The 21115-nt window shown below is 40.4% G+C and overlaps 1 protein-coding gene across 3 annotated transcripts in view; it reads right to left on the minus strand.

Moving 5' to 3' along the window:
* Window positions 1-497: 497 nt before the first annotated feature.
* The window catches only part of LOC107207149 (putative threonine dehydratase), a 42591-nt gene continuing 21973 nt past the window's right edge, over window positions 498-21115 (minus strand). For all 3 annotated transcript variants that reach the window (XM_015633899.3, XM_019007316.2, XM_015633895.3), the window contains 9 exons: window positions 20374-20490; window positions 19194-19435; window positions 15087-15252; window positions 14519-14615; window positions 13541-13616; window positions 12700-12825; window positions 11421-11588; window positions 11051-11108; window positions 498-3351 (listed from right to left, as the gene is read on the minus strand). In XM_015633899.3, the coding sequence (XP_015489385.1) occupies window positions 3253-3351; window positions 11051-11108; window positions 11421-11588; window positions 12700-12825; window positions 13541-13616; window positions 14519-14615; window positions 15087-15252; window positions 19194-19435; window positions 20374-20490 (1149 nt within the window). In that variant the 3' untranslated portion in view covers window positions 498-3252. The remainder of the gene's footprint in view (window positions 3352-11050; window positions 11109-11420; window positions 11589-12699; window positions 12826-13540; window positions 13617-14518; window positions 14616-15086; window positions 15253-19193; window positions 19436-20373; window positions 20491-21115) is intronic.

Here is a 21115-nt window from a genome sequence, read left to right on the forward strand (position 1 = left end):
AAATCACACTGGCAAATCACACTGGCAAATCACACTGTAAATCACACTGGTAAATCACACTGGTAAATCACCAGTTCCCCAAAGTTTGTGATGATTGCCATGAGAATCTCTGAGAGCTGACTCAGCTGATCTCATGGACTTCTCTCTCCTGAGCCCAGCCCAGGACATGCAGCACCCGCACGGTCCCCACTGCCCAGGAGCACAGCCAGCCCAGCCCAGGCCCAGGGGGAGGAACAGCATCTCCTCCTCTGGCAGTGAGGACAGGCCATGCTGGGCTTCCACTTTCTGGGGAGCAGGCCAGCAGCCTCCCCTGCCACTCCACAGGGTTCCTGCAGCCATCCTGCCCAGCTGCACTCTCTTCCCTGGCAGCCCAGAGCTCCCCCTCGCATGAATTATGTGGATTTTGAGCCAGTGTCAATGACAGAGATAAGAAAAATATTAAGTCTGATTTCTCAAAGTGAGGCTGCTATCAGTATCACACAAGAGAATGACAAATCTTTCATTGCTGGTTGTAGCAGAATTTTAATTATTTTTCAAATAAATACAATGCTTAGATTTATATTTTGCTTTTATAACCATTAGTGAAATTTTTACATAATCATTAAAGTTATTTTTCAAGGTATATAAGAACACTCTATATAAAAATACTTCTTTAAATAAAACATTCAAAACCACATTTTTAGATCTTTGAAATGCTGTAGATCTTATTATATTTTATAATTCAAAAAGGAAAAGGTTAGCAGCACAGGTATTTCATTATTCTTTCCAAGCATACATTCATTTAAATGTCTCATTTTTGAGGGTTTTTCCCCTTGGAAGATCTTAATTTTATCATTTAAGCCAATGAGACTTCAATAAAGGCAATATAGAAAGAAAAACACCTCTGGTATTATTATATTCACATATAAGTGTTTATTACTGAAGAGTAATTTAGACTTTAAAGTATGTTTATACTTAAAACAATAAAAATAAAACCAAACTGCAAATATCATGTTTGACATTTAAAGCACCTTCTGGACATCACCTTCTTTCTCCCCCACTGCAAACACATTCCAAAATCATACAGTGATTTCAAGTGTATTGATTTTTGGTTGCTCTATCTGCTACATCTGCTTGCCCCAGATGTAAAATTGCTAAATGCAGTTCCTGCTGACTAGGAAAGAAGTCATTAATGCTCTGAGCTTCTAAAACAATAACATCCAGGAAAATACAAAATTTTAAATCAAATATCTGGACAGCAGAACCTGTTGGCCACTAGTGAGAACTTTGGTTATAAAACTCCATTTTCTTCTCATGGAGGTACCTGAGACATCCTCAAAATTTCCTGAGACTTTTGCCAAAAAACATGAGAGGTTAATTATACCCTTATCGATACTGGGTTTTCATCCCAAATCTGCTCGTTGATAAGTGGTTCATTTCTTGTTCCAATGGAAGTAGCAAGTATGTAATATGGGCTCTGTCATCTATTTCCATACAGATTTCTTAAACTCTTCTGACAGTGGAGAAAGGAGTTGTGTCTGACAGGACACAGCTGTGATTTACAGGACCAAGGCCTATACCTTGAACAAAACTAACCATTGGGGCATCAGTAATTTTTACTTCCATGTGCAAACCACCGTAGTCCTTCCAAAAAGAGACCAAATCTGTCAACTTCTATTTTTTGTCCACCATTTGTCAGACTCTGTGCTCCTGCTCCTTTGTGAACCACAACAAGAAGGAGCAAACACATTATGTCCCAGAAAAAGAATACAGAGGGAGATGGATCATGGAACCACAGAATAGTCTGGCTTGGAAGGGACCCCAAAGACCATTTAGTTCCAACCTCCCTGTCGTGCAGTTCTGTTCAGTGGACAAGGCTGCTCAAAGCCCTGACCAACATGACCTTGAATCCTGCCAGGGATGGGGCATCCATAACTTTTCTGGGCAACCTGTGTCAGTGCTTCACCACCCTCACAGTAAAGCATTTCTTCCTAATACCTAACATAAATCTTTCCTCTTTCACTTTAAAGCCCTTGCCCCAGGTCCCATGCTGCTTTTCTGTAGGCCCCTTTTAGGTACTGGAAGGTTCTATAAAGTCTTTCCAGAGCTGAAGTTAAATTCTGCCCAAATGAAAAGGGGTAACTTTGTTGTGTGCGCATTCAGAAGAGGGCCTGAACTTCTTTTACATTTCTTGCCATCCCACTCAGTTATATTATTAGTTGGTCTCTGCCTGCAGTGATAAAAATGGTATTTAGGTCAATGTGTTCTTTGTTAATTGCATTAGCCACGTCCCTAAGACTTAGGCTTCCTCTTCTCTCAGCACTGCCTTTGGCTATAAACATGTGGTCTTTAAATATATGTCACTATTAACAGTGTGCTTAATCTGTCAGGTGAGATGGATAGAGTCTGTTTTAGACAGACTAAGATAATCAGTGGAATGCTAATTACAAAATTCACCTGGATAGCAAGACCCCTTTTTTATATAGAAACACAAGACAGTTTATATGCTACTTTTTATACTGAGTCTTCAAAAGCAGAGGCAAGAAATAATTTGTGTTCTGTTTATGAGTTGTAATCATACTCAATACTTTTCTTTCAATGTCTGCAAAATATTTTGGAATTTTATTTTGCAAATAGGATCATTTTCCCTTGGGAAAAAATTAATATTATATTGGCTTTTATCTTCCAAGGGTTTTTCTATCTGTGTTTAAATCACCTTCTATTAATTTTTCCTCATGTGGTAGCAAAGATCAGGACAGAAGTGTGTTCAACCCCACACACGTGTACACATATCCTGAAGCAGATTTAATGAACAGAAAACTGCTTCTGCCTTGGAAACAGAAAATTTCTGTACTTGTAGCGTGGCTAAGTCCAGCAGAAGGAGCTGCATTACTTTAACAAGGGGCATCAAAATCAAAAGACCTTTGAGAGGTCTATATTCTGATATAAAGAGAAATGCCTTCTCCTTGTTTGTTTACAGAATATCATTGGATTCTACAAACTAGCTAAAACCCAGGCAGCCAGCTGATAATGAACTGAGGAATTCCAAACCAGCAGAAACTAAGAGCTTCCCTTAGCTAAACTAAAGTTTTGAGTTTATTTTTTTTTTCTCCCCAAAGATACTTACTACATTTTGAGCAGGAAATAAATAACCTGAAACTATTTGCTAACTGTTCAGCTTTGAAAGATAATATTTGTTGTGAAAGCCTGGAGCCTGGGGCTCTGTGGAATCCTTGTCAGAGGCCCTGGTGCCCCCTCACCGCGCTGTGCCCGTCACCGCTCGGTCCAGGCAGTTGTGGGGTAGCGTTCCAAGAGGGCATTCCTCAGCTGGGCTGTGTGGATCTTGTCTCTGGTCTCCACAGTGCAGATGACCTGGAAAAAGAATTAGGACCATTCCAGATGGCATGGCAGCAAGCTCAGACAAAGTAATTTCCAACTTAATCCTAAAATATCGGATATTTTTATCAGTCCTAAATAAAAACTCTGTCCCTCACATCTGCTGTCTATGCAGGTAAGAAAACTGACATTGCAGACATCTGGGGCTCTTCCAGCCCATCTGCATGGCCATAAAACCTTCCAAAAACCCTACTTTATTGCCTTCAAGGTTTAAACAAGACAGGCTGATTCTCTTCTGGCTCCTGGGCAAGGTACCTCTCTGCTCTTGGCCTCCCTGAAGACATCTGTTAGTAGTTCTCTTTTCCCTTCCCTGGGGTATGTACGTGGCATTGCTGCCACTTCACCCGCCTCTGACTCTTAGCTCACCACATTTCTGTATTTCTAGCAAGTCCTTGTTCCAGAACCTCCATTCTTCAAGCTTTTTATATTCTCCTCCTCTTGTCTGTCATGGAGTTATGCCCAGTTCTTTATCATCTCTGCAGTATTTTGGCTGCTTTCACTTCTCACACACCTTCTTGCTTCATTCTGGCTTTTGTTTGCTTATTGCATCACTTCTAGTTTTCTTTTATGATTGTTCTGCTGCTAAATAAAACAACTTGGGCAAAACAAATCTTGATTTTTTTTTTTAATTCTTCACATGCCTCCATAGGTACAATTGAAATCCTGTCATGTAGCCATTAAAGATAATAACTTCAATGGCATTTTTTCAATTTTTCTATAATCTCTGTTTTTGTGTACTCACATCTCTGCTCCAACACTTGAAAGACTGGGTACTAGAAAAGATGAGGCACCAATGTAAAGGTGCAGAAGGAAAATTATGCTTCACAATTTGAGACTCCTAACTTCCATTACTTCTAGTCCTGCTGGAATAATCACTGGGGTTGAAAGTGCCACATGGAAACAAGACCTCACAGAAACATGGAAATCTAGCAAGGAAAGGACCCAAGATAAGTCACAGTGCAACTACAGAGAGTTCATAGTAACAGGGACATCTACAGAGAGCAGAGAAACAACAAGCCATGATAACCTGATGGTGAGCTGCTCCAGACATGCCCTGTCAAAATATCCCTATAAGAGCTGCATCCCTTTTAAAAAGCAACAAGACAAAAAATACTCTAATTTATTTACAAGGACATTTCTAAACAAGACCTTTGAATTCATGTTTTCTGGAACTGTCTTAAAATAACAATAAACCTTTAGCAAAGCTGTTGAATGAAAATACAAAACACTAACACTCCAAGTTAATCTAAATAGCCATAGTTCACTTAGAAAACTGGTTACAGCTTCTCAATATCCATTATGAAATAAGCCACAGATCTTGTCTGGTCTTGTAATTCTTCACCTCTTGTGCTGCACATAATTCTATTTGTTGGTCTTTTGGAATACAAATTAGATGCTAATTTCTTTCTTCTTCAAAAAAGTGGGATTTAATCTCAAGAGAAGGACAGCCATAGAGGGCAAGTAATAATGAGGAAAGGGGAGAGAGCACAGTGATTGGGAAAAGTACCTGAGAGCTCCAATGTACCAAACACCCATTATCCATTCCCTGGTTCATATAAAACCCCTAAAGCTTTGCAATCATATCTTCAAGGGCGTCTCACATGGAATTAAAAAAAGCAAGATTTTCCTTCTTCCATAGTAATCATGCCTGTTTTGTCCTGAGTAAATCAATTGCTGCCCTTGGAACTAGTCTGGATGTGACAGATTCAGCCTTGAATATCTGGCAGCAAGCCATTGCTCTGCCCTGGGAGCAAGCATGGGGAAGCATTTTGATTTCTGGCTATTTATCCTCTCTGCCCTTTCCTTTCTGTTCATGATGGAAACCAGGCAGACCTCACTAGACTGGAGCCAGAGAGCTCATGAACAGGTTGGATAACACTGTCATTTTCTTCTAAGCATGCACCACAACCAGCAGCTGATACTGGAGATATTATGCTGTAGTGTATCATAAAAGTAGTAACAGCAACAGCAGCGATAGCAAAAAGCTCCAGAAATTCACCTGATTTTTCACAGTTGTCAAAGAGAGGAATAGAGAACATTTGGTCACAGCAGTAGTGAAGAGAGGATCACACAACACCTCAGGGCAGCTACAGATCCCAGCAGCAGGGAAGGCAGGAATTTAGTTTCTTGCTTAGATTAAGCCAATTTTTAACTGCAGTTTTACTTTCACAAACTGCTCTCTCTTGCTTGCTTCACCTGGGACACATAATTTTCATGAGAATTGTTCTGTTGCTCCAACAGAGCAACCCTCACATTCATGGGGAGGTTTATGAGGTTGTATTTTACGTGGGATGCAGAAGCACCCCAGTATCACTCGCTGGAGGAGGTTGCACACTTACCAGTGACCTAAGAATAAGTGCCCCCAAATGGTCTTATTTAAGAATAAATAACATAACCTATTGCCTGATCTTTCTTGTATATCAAACAAGGTAACTTGTGAGGACTAGAGAAAAATTTACTTTAAACTTATTTCATACTGGTAAGCCCTCAGAGCCATCATGGGATTTTTGAACCTGCAGAGCTCTTACTGGCTGTGGGGCCAGCTGTGCACAGCACACCTTGCTTTTCTTTGTATCAAAAACCCCACAAAACCACCAACAACTGAGTGCATTTTATTAATTTCTCTCCTACATACCATATCTTTGCTGGATTAAACAAACAAACAAACAAACAAACAATTGTCTGGTCCAGTAAGACCATTAAAATAACCAGCCAGATAGATCTTTCACAGCATGTAAAGTTCCATTCCCTGTGAACAGGTAATCTAAAGATACATTTCAGCCTAAAGGTTTAGTCAGTTTTTTTTCAGAGCAGGCCTACAAGTAATTAAAGACAGAAGAGATTTCACTGAATATTGATGGATTGTGGATTTTATTTAATGACTGGAAATAACTGAGGAAGCAGGACAAAAGCTAAAAAAAAATTAAAGGAAAAATTGATTGCAAGATATTGCTGTGCAACACCAAAATCCAGATGCATAAGTCCAAAAACTCTTAGGAATTACAGTGATTTCAAAGAGAGGAAATGTCATAACTTCACAAAAGGAAGAAATTTGCAAAGTTCTGTGCTGAATAGGGTGGGCACCTCTACTCCATTTTCATTTCAAGTTCTCAGAATGGAGGCACTTTACTTTTTAGATCATATTTTCCTAGATGTTAAAAATGAATTTTGCATGCCTCTCAGCTCCCTGATGCCTACTATCTGTAGGTTGTGTGTGCAAATAAAAGTAGTGGGTGGACATGCTGAGCCAGTGTTAGAGAGCAGAGGAGATGTGAGTAGTACTGCTGAATCAAATTTCAGATTTCAGTCTTTTGTGCTTTTCCAGGCTCCATGTAAAGCTAATTCTAAAGTAACTAGTGCAGTTCTTTATGTCTGTGAATTATCCATTGAACCTTTGTATCCTTATTCTTTAATTCTAGAAATCATATTCATCATCTTAAACTGTTGTTGTTGGATTTGCATAATTTTGTCTTCATGATACACCACATTTACCAACATTTTAAGTTTGTTTGCATGAAAGTCATTGGAGTTAAGAGTGAAAACTCTATTTATATACACTTGTTTCAGTTATATTTTTAGAAAAAGGTGTTTCTTTTAAAAAAATCAGCAACTGGGCAATTCTCTGAATTATTCAGTAAACACCCAGGACAGATTACTTCACTTTACAGATTATTTGGTAACAGAAGCTCAGCTGATGGTTTGGGGATCAGCTGTCAGATTGTCCCCAAGGTCAGAGCAATGGAATGCTTGAGAAAGAGTACATCAGCTGTCAGCTGGTTGTGCAACCTGAGCCCTTATCTTTTGGCAATTGGTGCATTTAGGTCGGTGAGCACGAGCAGGAACAAGCTACACCTTACATAAGGCAGGTAATAACCCAGCAGGAACATTCAGACCCTCCCCAGAGCCAGGCTCTCATTCTCCTGCTGGGCCAGGCTGCTCTGTACCACAGACTGCTGTGGAATGCCATTCAAGAGCATGACCAAATTCTTCTGGAGGGCCTCAGAAGAAAAGGAGTGTCAAACTTCCCACTCTCAGTGTCTGCACTTTGCAGCTGGGAAATGGAACATGGAAACACAGCCTTGCCCACGGTCCTGCAGGAAATGCTTTGGGAATGATGGCATCCTTCTGCACATCTTGGCTCTACAGCTGCCTGCTCCTGTGTATTTGTTTCACAGGGCAAAAATGGAATATGTTGGCAACTGGGAACTCTAATCCAAAATATTCCCTTCCAGCCTTTACAAAATGCAAGCTGGCCCAAACAAATTTATTCAAATTAACCAGAGTAGACTAAAATAATTTATTGAGTTCTGGCCTGAGGTGAATGAACTGTATGAGAAAAAAAAGGTATTACACCACACAAAGCCAGGAATTCCAGCACCACTGGGAGAATGTGTAATGTTACTGAAAAGAAAAGGAAATATTTGATTTATGATCTAGCATTTTCGGGCACAAACAAGAAGGAGAAGTAATATGGTGAGTGTTCTTTTTACAGCTGGGCTCTTCCAAGTTTTTTTAAAAAAACAACTTTCAGCATAGGGCAGCTGAAGAGGTCTGAAGTGAGCAGAGCAGATAACCCATGTCAGACAGGAGTGAGCTCAGAGGGAGCACTGCCACCCGCTGAAAAGCTGCTGGGGCAGTTCAAGACCTTACAGACCCCTCCTGGAGACTCCCTGCCACTTTGATTATGCTGTAGGTTCCGTGGTGAGAAGACTTTTCTAGAAAACTGATGAGCTCAAAAAATTTTTTTTTTCATCTAGATTACCCGAGTCCAAAAATTAGACACTTATTAAGCAGGCAAGGAGCTGATCTACTTCATAGCAAAGAATGTCCTTACTTTATTAAGCTGCTTATTGATTTTGCTCATTGACTTTTCACTGAGCCAATAGTAATATGAAATTAAAGAGATTTAAATGGTTTTAAAGAGATTTACAGATGGAAGCAGTTTAAGTGAAAAATTGTACCAATTGAATCTGAGGAATATTACTGATGGAGAGCAGAGAGAGTTCACAGAAGCAAGTTGTAGCTTCCCCCCATGAATTGGGATGTCCTTTAGATCTCTGTACCCAGTTAACTGGTGATAGCAGATGATTTTTTTCATTAGCTCTGTTCTTTCTTCTGTCTAGATATTCCCAGTGATGTAACCTCCTTCAACAGCTGTAAAATGTGAAGTCTACCAGACTGGTTATTTGTCTGATTTGCTAAGAGTTATCTATTTCAATAAAGTGACTTTGGAAGTAGTTTTCTAACCAGTCAGGTAAGAGTTAGGGTGTAGTCCTTTGTGAGAAAGAAATTCAGAATGAGTCACAAGGGAAGAGAGTCTGAACTGGAGGTATGAGCAGGCAGAATCCTAAAGAAACTCACATAATATTCCAAGGAACACAAGCAGCTGATCCCTCTGCACAAGGCACTTCTTACTCTAACATAGACATATTCCTTGCTTATTTTTTAGTTAAAAAATAAACAAATAAACCCTCTTGGTTTTGCCAGTAAAATCTTCCAAAAGTTGGGGTTTTTTCAGAAGTGTAGTTTGAGCATAAAATTTCATTTTAGAAAGTCCTTACTTTTCCATGAAATCAGACTATCAGCAAGGATCTTCCTACAGAGTGTTCCAAGTGTGCACTAGAGGAACAAACACTAACCCAGAAAGACATTTCACTAGAATGAAAAAAAAACCAAAACAAAGAAGTTCTATCATCCTGATAAGTGACTAGAAGCCAAGTTTCTCTTTGTTAGAAATAAAAGGGTAAATCTAAAAGGATGATTTAATACTGAGGCAATGATCTTGACAGGACTGATTTAGTGTTTCAAATCAGCATCTGTGCTCACTGCTCTGTTCTGTCAAACACCTAATCTATATCCACAGTCAAAAGTACACATTAAAGTCAGAATGAGATGGGTATAGCTGCAATGCCTTTCTTCTTATTACCACCAGTGCAACACAAGGTGGTAATTTTGGTTCTCGACCCAGGTTTAAATTCATGCCTTATTTTATGTGCCATAATTTACATAATAAATGCTTAAAATATTTTCATGACACAGATCTTTGGCTTTTAGAAACAACAAAATAAAAACTAAAACATCCCTCACAGGTATTAGCTTTACTATGAAAATATGTATTTTTTTCTTGTACCTGGATAGAGCAAATTAATTTTGATGCTTAAATATAAAACTCTACATTTTACCCTTTTTGATTACCTGTGTTTTAATTTTTAAAGAAAGCTTCCCAATTCACTAGGTGTCACCAGACAGAGGTCTGTATGTCTGGATCACTACTTTGTCACTACATCTAATTATCCAATAACCTCTCCCAGACTGATTGAAAGCCATCATGAAAAGCCAATATCCAATTAAATTATTCAGGGATGCGAATTCCTCCCTTTAATCTTTATGCACAACACTGTCAGATTCTTGAAGAGGACAGTCAGTGAAAATAAATTGTGTTTAAAGTGAAGAGAGTAGCACATGGCACTGTTTTCATTCAGGGCCTGTATTTACTAAAAATTTAAAAATAAAACAAAACAAACCACAACCAACCAACCAAAAAAAACCCCAAAACCCTCCATCTAAGACAGTAGTTTTCATTTAATTTGCTTAATAGCATTAATAAAAACTACAAGCCTCACTCCATAAAAATGGCATTGAAAACTTCCAAAGAGTTACAGGTTTTGCTGAATCTAGCCTTCAGTGAAAAGCGTTTCCAGAGCTAAGTTAGTCACTCAGAGGGATTTATCCACCTCGTGCAGCGAGTGTCACGCCATCTCCAAGTCACCCAAAGCAGGGAGCTGGCCTATCATTATGGCACACTGCAGACCAGTATGGGTTAGGTCCTAGATATTTGAGAGTATTGATGATATCATGTACTATAGTGATCTTTAACCTCCCTCTTCTTTGTATCTGCAAGTGAAAATACTGAGCAGGCTTTTGCATCCAGATGGGAAACTAAATTCAAAGGCCAAAATCAAAGAACTCTCTTACCCAGTAACATTTCTGCACCCCAATTATGAGCCTGTTTAGCAAAGATCTCTAATTTGACTTCCACCTGAGGTTTCACAAACTTAGTCAGGTTGGAGCTGGACAGCGATAGCATGAAGTCAGTAGGACCACGCCTTTGCCAAACCAGTTGAAACAAGAGATACACCATGAGACAAATGGTCCCTTTAGGAGACACCATTAGCTGGTAGCACCTCTTCACTGTTCCTGCATCCAGTACACAACCAAGGAATAATGGCTCTCCTCTGTGCTCTTGGTGGATAAGAAACAAAACCGAGTTAAAAACGAGGATTCCCTAAGAGTAAGGGTGTTCTCTACATTGCTTTAAGGCAAACACATCAATTACAGCCTACACAGCTGGCTCTTCAAGTTCTGGATGGATGCTGCAGCTTGCTCACCTCCTCCAGCAGCCTGCCACACATGTCAGGAGGGTTCATAGCAGCAACTGTGCAATACAGCACCTGGGGTACTTCCCCAGGGTGTTGCAACAGCAGGTAAAACTGGTCCTGTGTTATTTATATGCCTGCTGAGTGTTTGGCAGGAAGCTGTGTTACACAGAGGGAACAATCTCTGACACTGCACACTCTGCTGGACTTCTTCAACACAGGCATAAAGAGACAAGGAAACAGAACAAACCAGGGGAGGCCAGTACTATTGGAGAAACTGAAATTGCATCTCATCTTACCTTGACAGTGAAGAGCTCAGACGTCACAAATGTGCGTTCTTGTTTGATATCCAAAACTCTAGATCAAATAAGAGACAAATTACAGATCACAACAACTCCTTGTCATTGCAAAACAGTTTCTCTAAGTGTTTGGGGAGTAAATATCTTTCCTGCATTCTGAAGTAGGCACAATTCTATGCTACAAAGGTGTTTTCAGATTGGAACAAAAAAGAAGGAAATATAAGATTTTCTGCAATATAAGAAGAAAAAAAACTTTGATTAATTAATTACTTCCAGACTTGGCTTCAGAGATGTTTGGAAACATTTCCAAATCTTTAATAATCTTTGTGCTAGTCTGTGATTATATTTCCCAACTATTAGTCTGATTTACCTTGCTTCTTCCCGAGCCAAAATCTCCAGTAGCTTTGACATGTCTCCTGGGCAGTCGGAAATCACAAGGGAAAATCTGCACACTCTGTTATCCAGGGTCAGGGCACGAGCTATGCACTGTTGCAGCAAATGTAATTCCAGGTTTCCACTGCATATAACCACTGCCACTCTGAAAACAGAAAGATGGGAGTTTTGATTAGCACTTCCCTGTGTAAAGGAACCATAAATTGTAAACACTGTATCAATATCAGCCTAAGGTCTGCTAGAACCTCCCCTCAATAAGTGTTAAGTGTCAGAGGGTTCCTGCCTCTCAGTATCCATTATGAGCAGGTAGGGGAGACCTAGAGGTTGGCTGCATTGGTTGGACTGAACTGAGGTTTTCATTTTGCATTTCCTAGAGATTTGAGTTTTGTTAGAGATAATTACCTGGAGAACTGTAGGTCTAGGTTTCAAGTTTCAAAAATTCGACATAATTCTCCCCTGGAAGTTCTAAGTTTCAGCCTGTTACTGATCAGACAATGTCTGTGTTCAAGGCTTTCTGTAACCATTGATTATATTCATCACAACCCTAAAAAATGAGTGCAGAAATGTTTGAAGTGCCAGAGCCACATGAATAGTCTATTAAAGTCTCTCTCTGCAGAGTCAAACCTAACCTCTTTGTGACCAGACCTTTGCATTTTCCCTTTCATTTTAGCTGTACTGAAACGTGCTGCTGCTCTGTGTGTACTGTCAGCCTCTTCTGAAGAATTGCCTCTGCAGTATTCTAGTGTACAATGCTGTGCACTAGAAATTTTATTTTGTCTTGAGGGAGTGTATGTTTAAATACATTCTGGACTATGACCTGAGCCGAGGCTCAATCCATTTAAGTGCTGAGTCCTCAAGCTGAGAGGCAAGGCAGCACTTAGCCACACTAAGTTCAACACTAAGCACAAGGATAATCCCTCTGACAGTGTGGACAGCTCTCAGGACTGGGTCACTGCAGCAGACAGCCTAGCTCCTGTGCCACCACAGACAGGGCTGGGCTCCACAAGGGGAACAAGAGGAGACAACAGGCTGACAGACAAGGTTTATCAGGTCTCCAGGCTGGCATTTGTCTGGTTCAACACAATCTTACCACCTGTGACGGGTCTATCAGTCTGAAGCATCTGGGACTCATGAGCCCCTTGCCAGTTCAGGGGCAGGAACTGCCTTGTCACCCATAGAACAAGTAGGTTTTCACTGTTTCCTAGGACCAAGGTGCTCAGCCCCATGTTTTTGCCTCAGTTCAATAGCTGCTGTACCTTTTACCCTTCAACTCAGGCAGCTTCCCTGCCACCAGTGCTGCAAGTCCAATGGCCCCTTCTGCATCAACCGTGGCTCGCTCATACTCCAGCAGCCTCAGCATTGAAATGAGGATGTCCTCCTCCCTGAAAGCAAGAAACTTGGGTCAAAACAAATCAAATCCAAACAGCTCCCAAGAGCAGGAGATAATACATTTATGTGTAACTGGGTTCTTGCCATCCACCCACATTCATATGACCCCAAGGTGGTTTTACAGAATGCTGTGCTGCTGGGGGTGAATGCACATCTCAGACTCATTATTAACTGAAAGACAGGATGGCTTTTTTACTAGAAATATTACCTAAATCCTAGCAGTAAGTATATTTCACAAATGTGGCCTTTTTGTGAAGATTAGAAGAGGTTTGTCAAGAACTGCCTTCAAGTGTTGTAGAACACAAGGACAAGTTTCACACCCAGAGCATGACCAGGTAGTGGTGGCAGGTGAAGTTTTGGCCAAAGGGTCCATTTGGACAACACTTTAAGTCATATCACTTAGTTTTAGGTAGTCCTGGGAGGAGCTGGGAGCTGGACTTGATAATCCTTCATGGGTCTCTTCCAGTTTGAGATATTCTGTGTTTCTGTGATATGATGGTGTGGGTTCAAAGTCTTCAGTGCCCCTCTTGAAAGGAAAGGTACCCCATTCCCACACTCCCCCAGTCTCTGTGTGATGGCAACTCCTGCCAACCTCAGTCTGCTCTCAACTGCACATGCAGAACCACCATACCCTGCAAGCAGAGCACATTTTTCATACACAACAACGTCCATCCAGTATTATTTATTTCACTGTTTTGCTTCACCTACCTCACAGCAACAACTTTATCTACAAGCTTCCCAGTCAGCTGCAAAGAATTGCTGCCAAAGCAAACTCCACTCACATCTGCAGATTTCAAAAGACAAAAATATGAAGTTGGCTGCTTTAGACATATTCAACATTTTTTAGAGCCTTGGCTGGTTTGTGCCCTTAATGAGTGCAGCACACTGCTGTTACATGGCCTTAAGTTGCTTGATTTTTTTTTTTCATGTGACAGAAATGTGTTTGGCAACGAAAGACCAAATCTCACAAGAAGGTTTTGCCATTTTGGACCCCTTCAAGAAACTTCTGATACTTCCCTGGCATTGTTCCAGTGTGAGAGTGACCCTGCAGCCCAGTGCTTTTCACTTTTCAACGAGGATTGAAGGAGAGGAGACCCAAGCACAGCACAGCACTGGGCTTGTTAGCTCCAGCAGGACAGCTGAGTGCAGACACAGGCAGAGCTAACCAAGAGAAGTTAGAAGTTTCTTATAAAACTCCCATTTAATCCAAAACTTTCAGAGACTTGAACATCAGGAAAACAGGATGTTCTTAAATTGCTTAACAACAAAGGTTTTTTTGAGTAAATGATATGGAAACAACTGTACCATTTATAAACACTTTTGTTCTGAGAACAGTTTTGTGTCTAAATATTTAAACACTGCAACATTTTCCTGCCTTTTCCCAAATTATTTTTTACACAAGAGCTTTCCCATTGACTTCACTGGTTTAGATGCTGGATGTGAGCACAATGTTCAGATAAATACTCTCATATTTCTAAGTATTCATGTGCACTGGAAATAATATTTTACCCCATCAGGGTGTGGGGAAAATGTGGCAGAAGTTGCTCTTACAGCTTGAACTAAATTTTGACTCTTCAGAGAACTCCCTTAAAATATGTTTGAATGGAAGTAACAAGAAAATAATGTATTTGGAGAAATCTGTTACAACCTCTATTTTGCCTCCAAAAAAATACTGCATTTTCTCACCTCCATAGAAGTGATGATTGTTGCAGGCCTGGTCATCAGTTGGGTGGCCAGCTTTTAAGGACTGCTGCAATACTGGGAAACTTTCAGATTCAACTCCCTGAGAGGAAGAGACATGCTGTCACTTTTTAATTTAACCCATTGTAATATAAGTTACCACCAAAGTAGATAGCAAAACCTAAAGGAAGTTCCCCTTCAAATTAACAATTAATTAATTAATTAATAATTCCAAGTTGCAAAACAACCCTGCTACCACTAAACTTATTCTGGGACTTACTTAGGACCAATTTATTCCAGTAAAGACTGATTTCAAAACACAGAACTGGATTTTGTTTGCTTAGGAAAAGTCTTCCCACACTTTTCTCTTAAATCCAGCCAAACAGCCAAGGGACAGGAACTTACTTCCCTGGATCCTACAGGGTCCTCTCTGAGGCAAAGCCCATGGGATCAGATGGTTCCTGTCCCCAGCACAAGCAGTCTCTGCAAGTGTCACTAGATACCAGTGTCTTTTGTAAACAGCTGTGGTAAAAGCCACCCAAACTCAAAGCTTGACAGGTGAAAGGTGACTTACAATTACAGAAATATGTGGGTTGAGGTGTTTGAGTGCAGCAGCTGACCCTGCCAGCAAGCCACAGTGGCCACCTGCAGGGAAAATCACTGCGTCCAGCTTTGGCACCTGCTCGTACATCTCCAGCCCCACGGTTCCCAGGCCTGACAGGTACACAGCACTGTCCTCCCTGTGGGAAGGAAGGACACACATCAGCAGAGGTCACAGCTGTCAGTCAGTAATAACTCAATCTACTGCTTTCAAGACATTGTTCAGCAGAAAAAGATAAATGTGAGAGTAAATCAGCAGCCCAGGAGGAGGGGAGGAGGTGATGCAACAGGACGGTGCCATCAGGTGGAGCATAGCATGCTGCTGCATACTGGGAGAAAACTTGTGCTGTAGACAAGCCCCTCAAAGAGTCTTCAGACTGAACAGCACTGAATTCCCATTGTTATCAGCTGTTTACAGAACTGGCAGGGAGAAGTCATGTTTCCACTGCCATTGCTTTCTTCAGTTTCATAAATTTTAAATGTTGCAGTCCAAACTACAAGCAAAGTCTCAAAAAGAAATCCCCTCTGTAGCTGTCAGTGGATTTAGAGTTTGTGATGAAAGGAATTTTTCATGAGATTTAAGCAGTGTGTTCAAACTCATAAATACCAAACAGATCGCTAGAGTTGTCTTTCCACAGTCCAGGGCCAATATCTGATACCTTTGCATAAAGTAAAGCATTTTAGTCATGCCAAAATATTCACTGGTAAAATACTTTCAGGCAAATGTAGTATTAAGAATAGGGACAAGCAGCACCAAAAAACTGAAGAAAACTCCACTATACAGTCACATGACTGACCTGGATCTATTTCTGAAAGCTGGTTTGCATTTTATTTACAAGTTAGTAATGATGTAAATGTAGAACTACATATAAGAAAATAAGTACGAGCTCTCTGTACATTCTGCTTTTTCTGGCAAACAGAATTATAGACCCAATGACTGTGCTCGATTTGCTTGACTTTATTTACAAGGATGTTTGGGTACTAGAAAACTGTTTTTATTACTGTTAGACAGGCATAGAGGGAGTCAGCATAGGAGAACAGAATTCCTGCAAGAAGGAGACCAAGGCCCTTGAGAGGTTAACTCACATATATACCAAGACACAGAAAATTCCTCAGGGCAAGGGCCCATATAACTACATAAGAAAGGAGAGGATTAATGAACTTCCACTCCTGTAGCACAGCCAAAGGCAAGAAATCATAGTGGAATGAGCAACTGAATCCTTGTATTTACTGTCTTTATCAAGATACTGAAGGAGTTCTCTCCTCCTTCTTATATGTGACAAAATATATCACTGGCCTCCTGAAGAATTCTGGACACTTATTCCCAAATAAGATTAAGATCCGAGTTTGTGGAGCTATGCCTGCCATAGTTACATGGGTTACAAGGGGACCTGCAAAAGTGAATGAAGGCTTGAGATGTGCAATGAAGGAATAAAGCCTCTCTAACAACTGAAAACTGTCCAAATGAGACTGCTCTGGACACAGAGAGCTGATGGCAATTTGAATCAATATTTCAGATGATCATGTTTTCCTTGCTAAAATCCAGTTGAAACATCAGTTCACAGATCAGCTGTTAGCTTTTATAATAAAATGAGTGATTTTCTTTGCACTGTGACTGATAACTTCTGCTTTTTGAAAGCAAGCATTTCTCTGAGTATCATATGCCATTGAGGTAAAATGAAGGAGCAATGCAGATAAATCTAAAGACTGTAGACTGAAACAAGCATTTTTGAGGCAGAGCTAAAAACTTGGCTATTTACCTTCTGAAATGCTGTCAGACTTTATTTTTCCAATGAAGTTTTGGTGTGGCAGCTAGAAGGTTCTGGTCCTATCTATTCCAAGTAAAAGGTTCAGAGTCTGCTGGGCAGAGTAACAGACTAACCAGATCACGAATGATCAGGTTTGATCAGCATTTAGATACGGAGTTACACGAGAAAAAAGTGGGCTCTCAAGTAAGGAAGGTGTATAACTCAATCTGCAGCACTCTTTCCTCCTTGATTCACAAAGGAATCTTTCTCACATCCTCACAGAGGTACTGATTTAGTTATTGGCAATAGTCACATTGCATTTATAATGAGGTCCTGAGCCTCTATAGTTAGTAAAAATTTCACAGCACCTAGGCAGCAATTAGGCAGACTAAATGATTGAATTCCAATTTGAAAAATCACATTTCCTTCCTGGGATTTCCCAGGAAGTTGCCACTGAGTAAAAAGTGTCCTTCACCTATTTGAATTCTTGCATGGTCATTTTCATGACACAGTATTTTAATTGCACTCAAGCAATGGGAAGAGCTGACAGTGACACACCCAGCTGCAGGGCATCGCCCATGCAGGTACAGCCAAACCCAGACACGCAGTGTCTGCTTCAGGAAGGGCAGAATGAATTACTGGGTGAGGAGACCCAGATACCAAATTGCTAGGGATTGCATGCAAGCTAGAATGAAAGTGAAATAAAAAATGACATTTTGGAAGTTCCATTCTAACACTTGGGAGATAAGCTGGTATTTTACAAACAGCTTTGACAAAAAGTGACAAGAATGTGTGTCAGACCCACACTGGAGAACACTGGCTACCCATAAAGGCATACAACACACTGGGAAATCTCTCACCTAACAAAACATTTTTCAGATATCCCATTATGAAAAGATTCACAATTGAAGTGGGGGGGTTTCTTCCTTTTTTTTTTTTTTTCTCAATGAAAAATTGCATCTGTGAGGTTTTAATTAAACACAGTCACAGACTGAACAATTCTGTGTCTTGTAACCTGAAACAAATCAGAGTGCTTTAGTATTGTTAATGATAGTGTGTACATTTAGAGTTCCTCAGTGTTGGATGTTGAACTTCTACACGAGCATTGTCCCTGGAGCTTCATGAACCTGTAGAATATCTACCTCATGCAACTTTTTATTTAGGGAGGAGGGGAAGATTAAACATCAAATTGCAATAAAAATATTTTGTTCTTATGTGTGAATGTGATAGTTGATGCAAGCCAGCTGGAAGTTAACACAATCAATTGAAAAATGGCTGACAGAAATTTGGAAATCACAAAGTTATGGAAAACTGTGGTTTTCAAAGGAGTTTAAAAGTGTTTAAAATTCTTTGGGATTCAGGGCACCTCATTCCCTACCAGAAATCCCAGCCTGGGACAAGACTGTGCCCGTGGTGTCAGACCAGGCACACGAGCCAGCTCTGTGTGTCACCGGCTGCTGGCAGAGCTGACAGAGGGGTTGAGCAGTTGTGTATTGCCTTCCCTACACACCAGCTGGGAAAGAAGTGAGGGCTTCCTGCACAGAAATGGTAGAGGGACAAGAACATTCCAGCCCAGGGCATCAGAGGGGCCACTGTTAATGACTCATCCCTCTGTGCTTTTGGAAATCTTTCTTGAAGAAAGGTAAAAAAAGAAAGGAGGGGGGAATTCACAAAAGGCTACAGAGATCAAAGAGAACAGGGAAAAGGTATCAGTTCAAAGTGGTTTTGCCTGTCATATTTATGTTTTTGTTAGATCTGCCTTGTCCAGTGATCTCAAACAGTGCAAATTTAGATTTATGCTCAACCTTAGCTACTTTAAATGTATGTGTGAAATAGCCTCTTAACCATCTTTTTTTCAAGGCAATATTAGTTTTGTTCTTCACACCAGATATGTGAAAATCTTAGAGCATTCTTCTAACCTTCAACCATTCTTCAACATTCTCTTGCTCCACATTATCCCACTGAACCTTTGCATTGAACTTTTACCCACCTGTCTTCAAACAGAGAGACCAGAAATGAACACTAGCCTTAATGCATTCTGACAGAGTTCCTAAAGAATTAACCTACAGCCACTATCACATTAGGCCATAGAAATCCCTAACCACAGAGTTTGGCTAATCTAGGGGCAGAGAAGAGTCTTTCATTTTGGTCTCCATCCCCACCTGCTGCAGAAAGACATGATTTGTGCCTGGAAACGCGTAACTGTCCATGTTCCAGGTAAGAGGAGCATTTTGATGAGCCGTGACAACATTTTAAAGAACCCAATTGTTTTTGCAGAGCTGAGGGTGCAAGCATCTAGCCAGATCTTTCTAATAAGCCTGCCTTTCACTTACTCTTCGAGGTAGAGGTAACCATTCTCCTGTGCCAGCCTCCTGGCGTGCACCTGGGAATCCTTCGCAGTGGTGCCGTAGGAGATCACCATGGCGCCGTACTCACGGCACATTTTCACCCTGGCTGGAGCCGTGCTGGTGGACACGATGACAAACACGGGAATATGGAGCTCTGAGGCATGGTAAGCAACAGCCATGGAAAAGTTACTGTCCGAAGCCACAATCACCCCTTTTCTTTGCTGCTCCTAAAAAACAGGGTCACTTATTGCACGTTATGCAGTGTGGTGTAGTTGTCCCATATGATCCTGGATCATTCTAGTGATCTGACTTCCTTTTTTTCCCTTTACTAGATGGTTGAATTGTGATACTATGGTACAGTATATGCACGTTTGGTGTGATCTCAGGATTTACACACAAAGTTAAAACAGCTTTTTTTTTAAAACAGCTAAAACAAGATCAATTCCTGTGCCTGCACTCCCCTGGGTTCGATTAATTGAATTTCAGTTTCATTGGAAAGAGGTGAAAAACTCCAGCTGATCACAGAGGAGCTGATATCTGGTCCCTCAGAGCTGAAATCTCTGCTCTGCCTGTATGAAAGTATTTCATTTCAGGCTTCCTTTTAACAGAAGATTTCATTTATATTATTACGAAAGGCAGGAATGACCACTGCTCTGGGCTGCTGTCTCATGCCTCTTATAACATTTATTACTGCAGAGACTCCTGTGACAATGGCAACCTCCTATGACAAATGATAAACAAGCTATTCATGTAAGAAAATTGAAATTCATTACAAAATCAATTGGTGATCCAGATCCTTGTCATAGTCATTGTAATTCAATTTCATCATCACTCAAGAGTTCGGTGGTTTCAACATACCAGAACTACAATACACATAAAAACACTTGCACTATAATGCCACAGGAAAATGCTGATGTTTCTATTTTGCAAGCTTTTGTTTCAAACATTTTTAAGAATTTCACCAGCCAATCAGCTAGCTGTAAATAAAGTAGTATTTTTTGTTCAGACCTATCTCCATTCACATGCTGTGTTCAGTACAATGATTCTAAAAACAAGAAACACTGTGATTCCATGGAGATTAGAGGTAAATTTATCTTCAACTCTGCTCCATTTTCATGAAGCAGAGCTTATCCACTTCTTTTTGAATGGTGACATTGTGCTGTACCTGAGGCAATGACATCAGAAGGTAAAGTACCCCTCGTTCCTTCACAGACCCCGTGTACTGGAGGAACTCCTTCTTCAGGTAGATGTCCATTCCATACTGCTTGGATAGCCTAGAATACTGCAGTAGATAAATAATACTATGTCAATATATCTACTATTAAGAAAAATCTTCCACACCCCATCAGCTGCCTGTTGAGGCATGAATTCTACTGCTATATATGAGCTCCAAAAAGTAAAATTCATCTTCTGTTTTTTTATAAATACAGTGTGTTGTTACCCACCAAGTCCTTCTGCTTTATGGAAGTGATTTTCAAACTCACAGCAGTGAAATATGGACCACATGTCATTAAGAACTCTGAAAATAGCACTTGCTCTGGATCTTGCTGTTCAAACACAGGCATTAAAATAAATATTTTCAATTATCTCAAAACCCATGCTTCCAGCACTTGGCAGAACTGGATATTGAATACCCAAAAAATAAGATCATCATCTAATAGATACAAAAGCCATCAGAAAACACCTCCTTGAGCCCCATTATGGCTCTGCTATGGTTTTTGCCACTGATCCACTACTGAGTGTTGCCTATTTTGCATCCTAAGGCCAGTAGAACGTTAGTAAAGACATTTCTTACTCAAAGAAAGATGGAAATAATAAAAAACAATTTCCCAGGGCTGCAAGTGTAAGCAGCAGCTGTTTGGAAAAGCTTAGTGTTTGGAATAGAAAGGATGCCTGAGCTGAGGGGA

The sequence above is a fragment of the Parus major genome, chromosome 6 (genome assembly GCF_001522545.3).
Source record: "Parus major isolate Abel chromosome 6, Parus_major1.1, whole genome shotgun sequence".
NCBI classification, from domain to species: Eukaryota; Metazoa; Chordata; class Aves; order Passeriformes; family Paridae; genus Parus; species Parus major.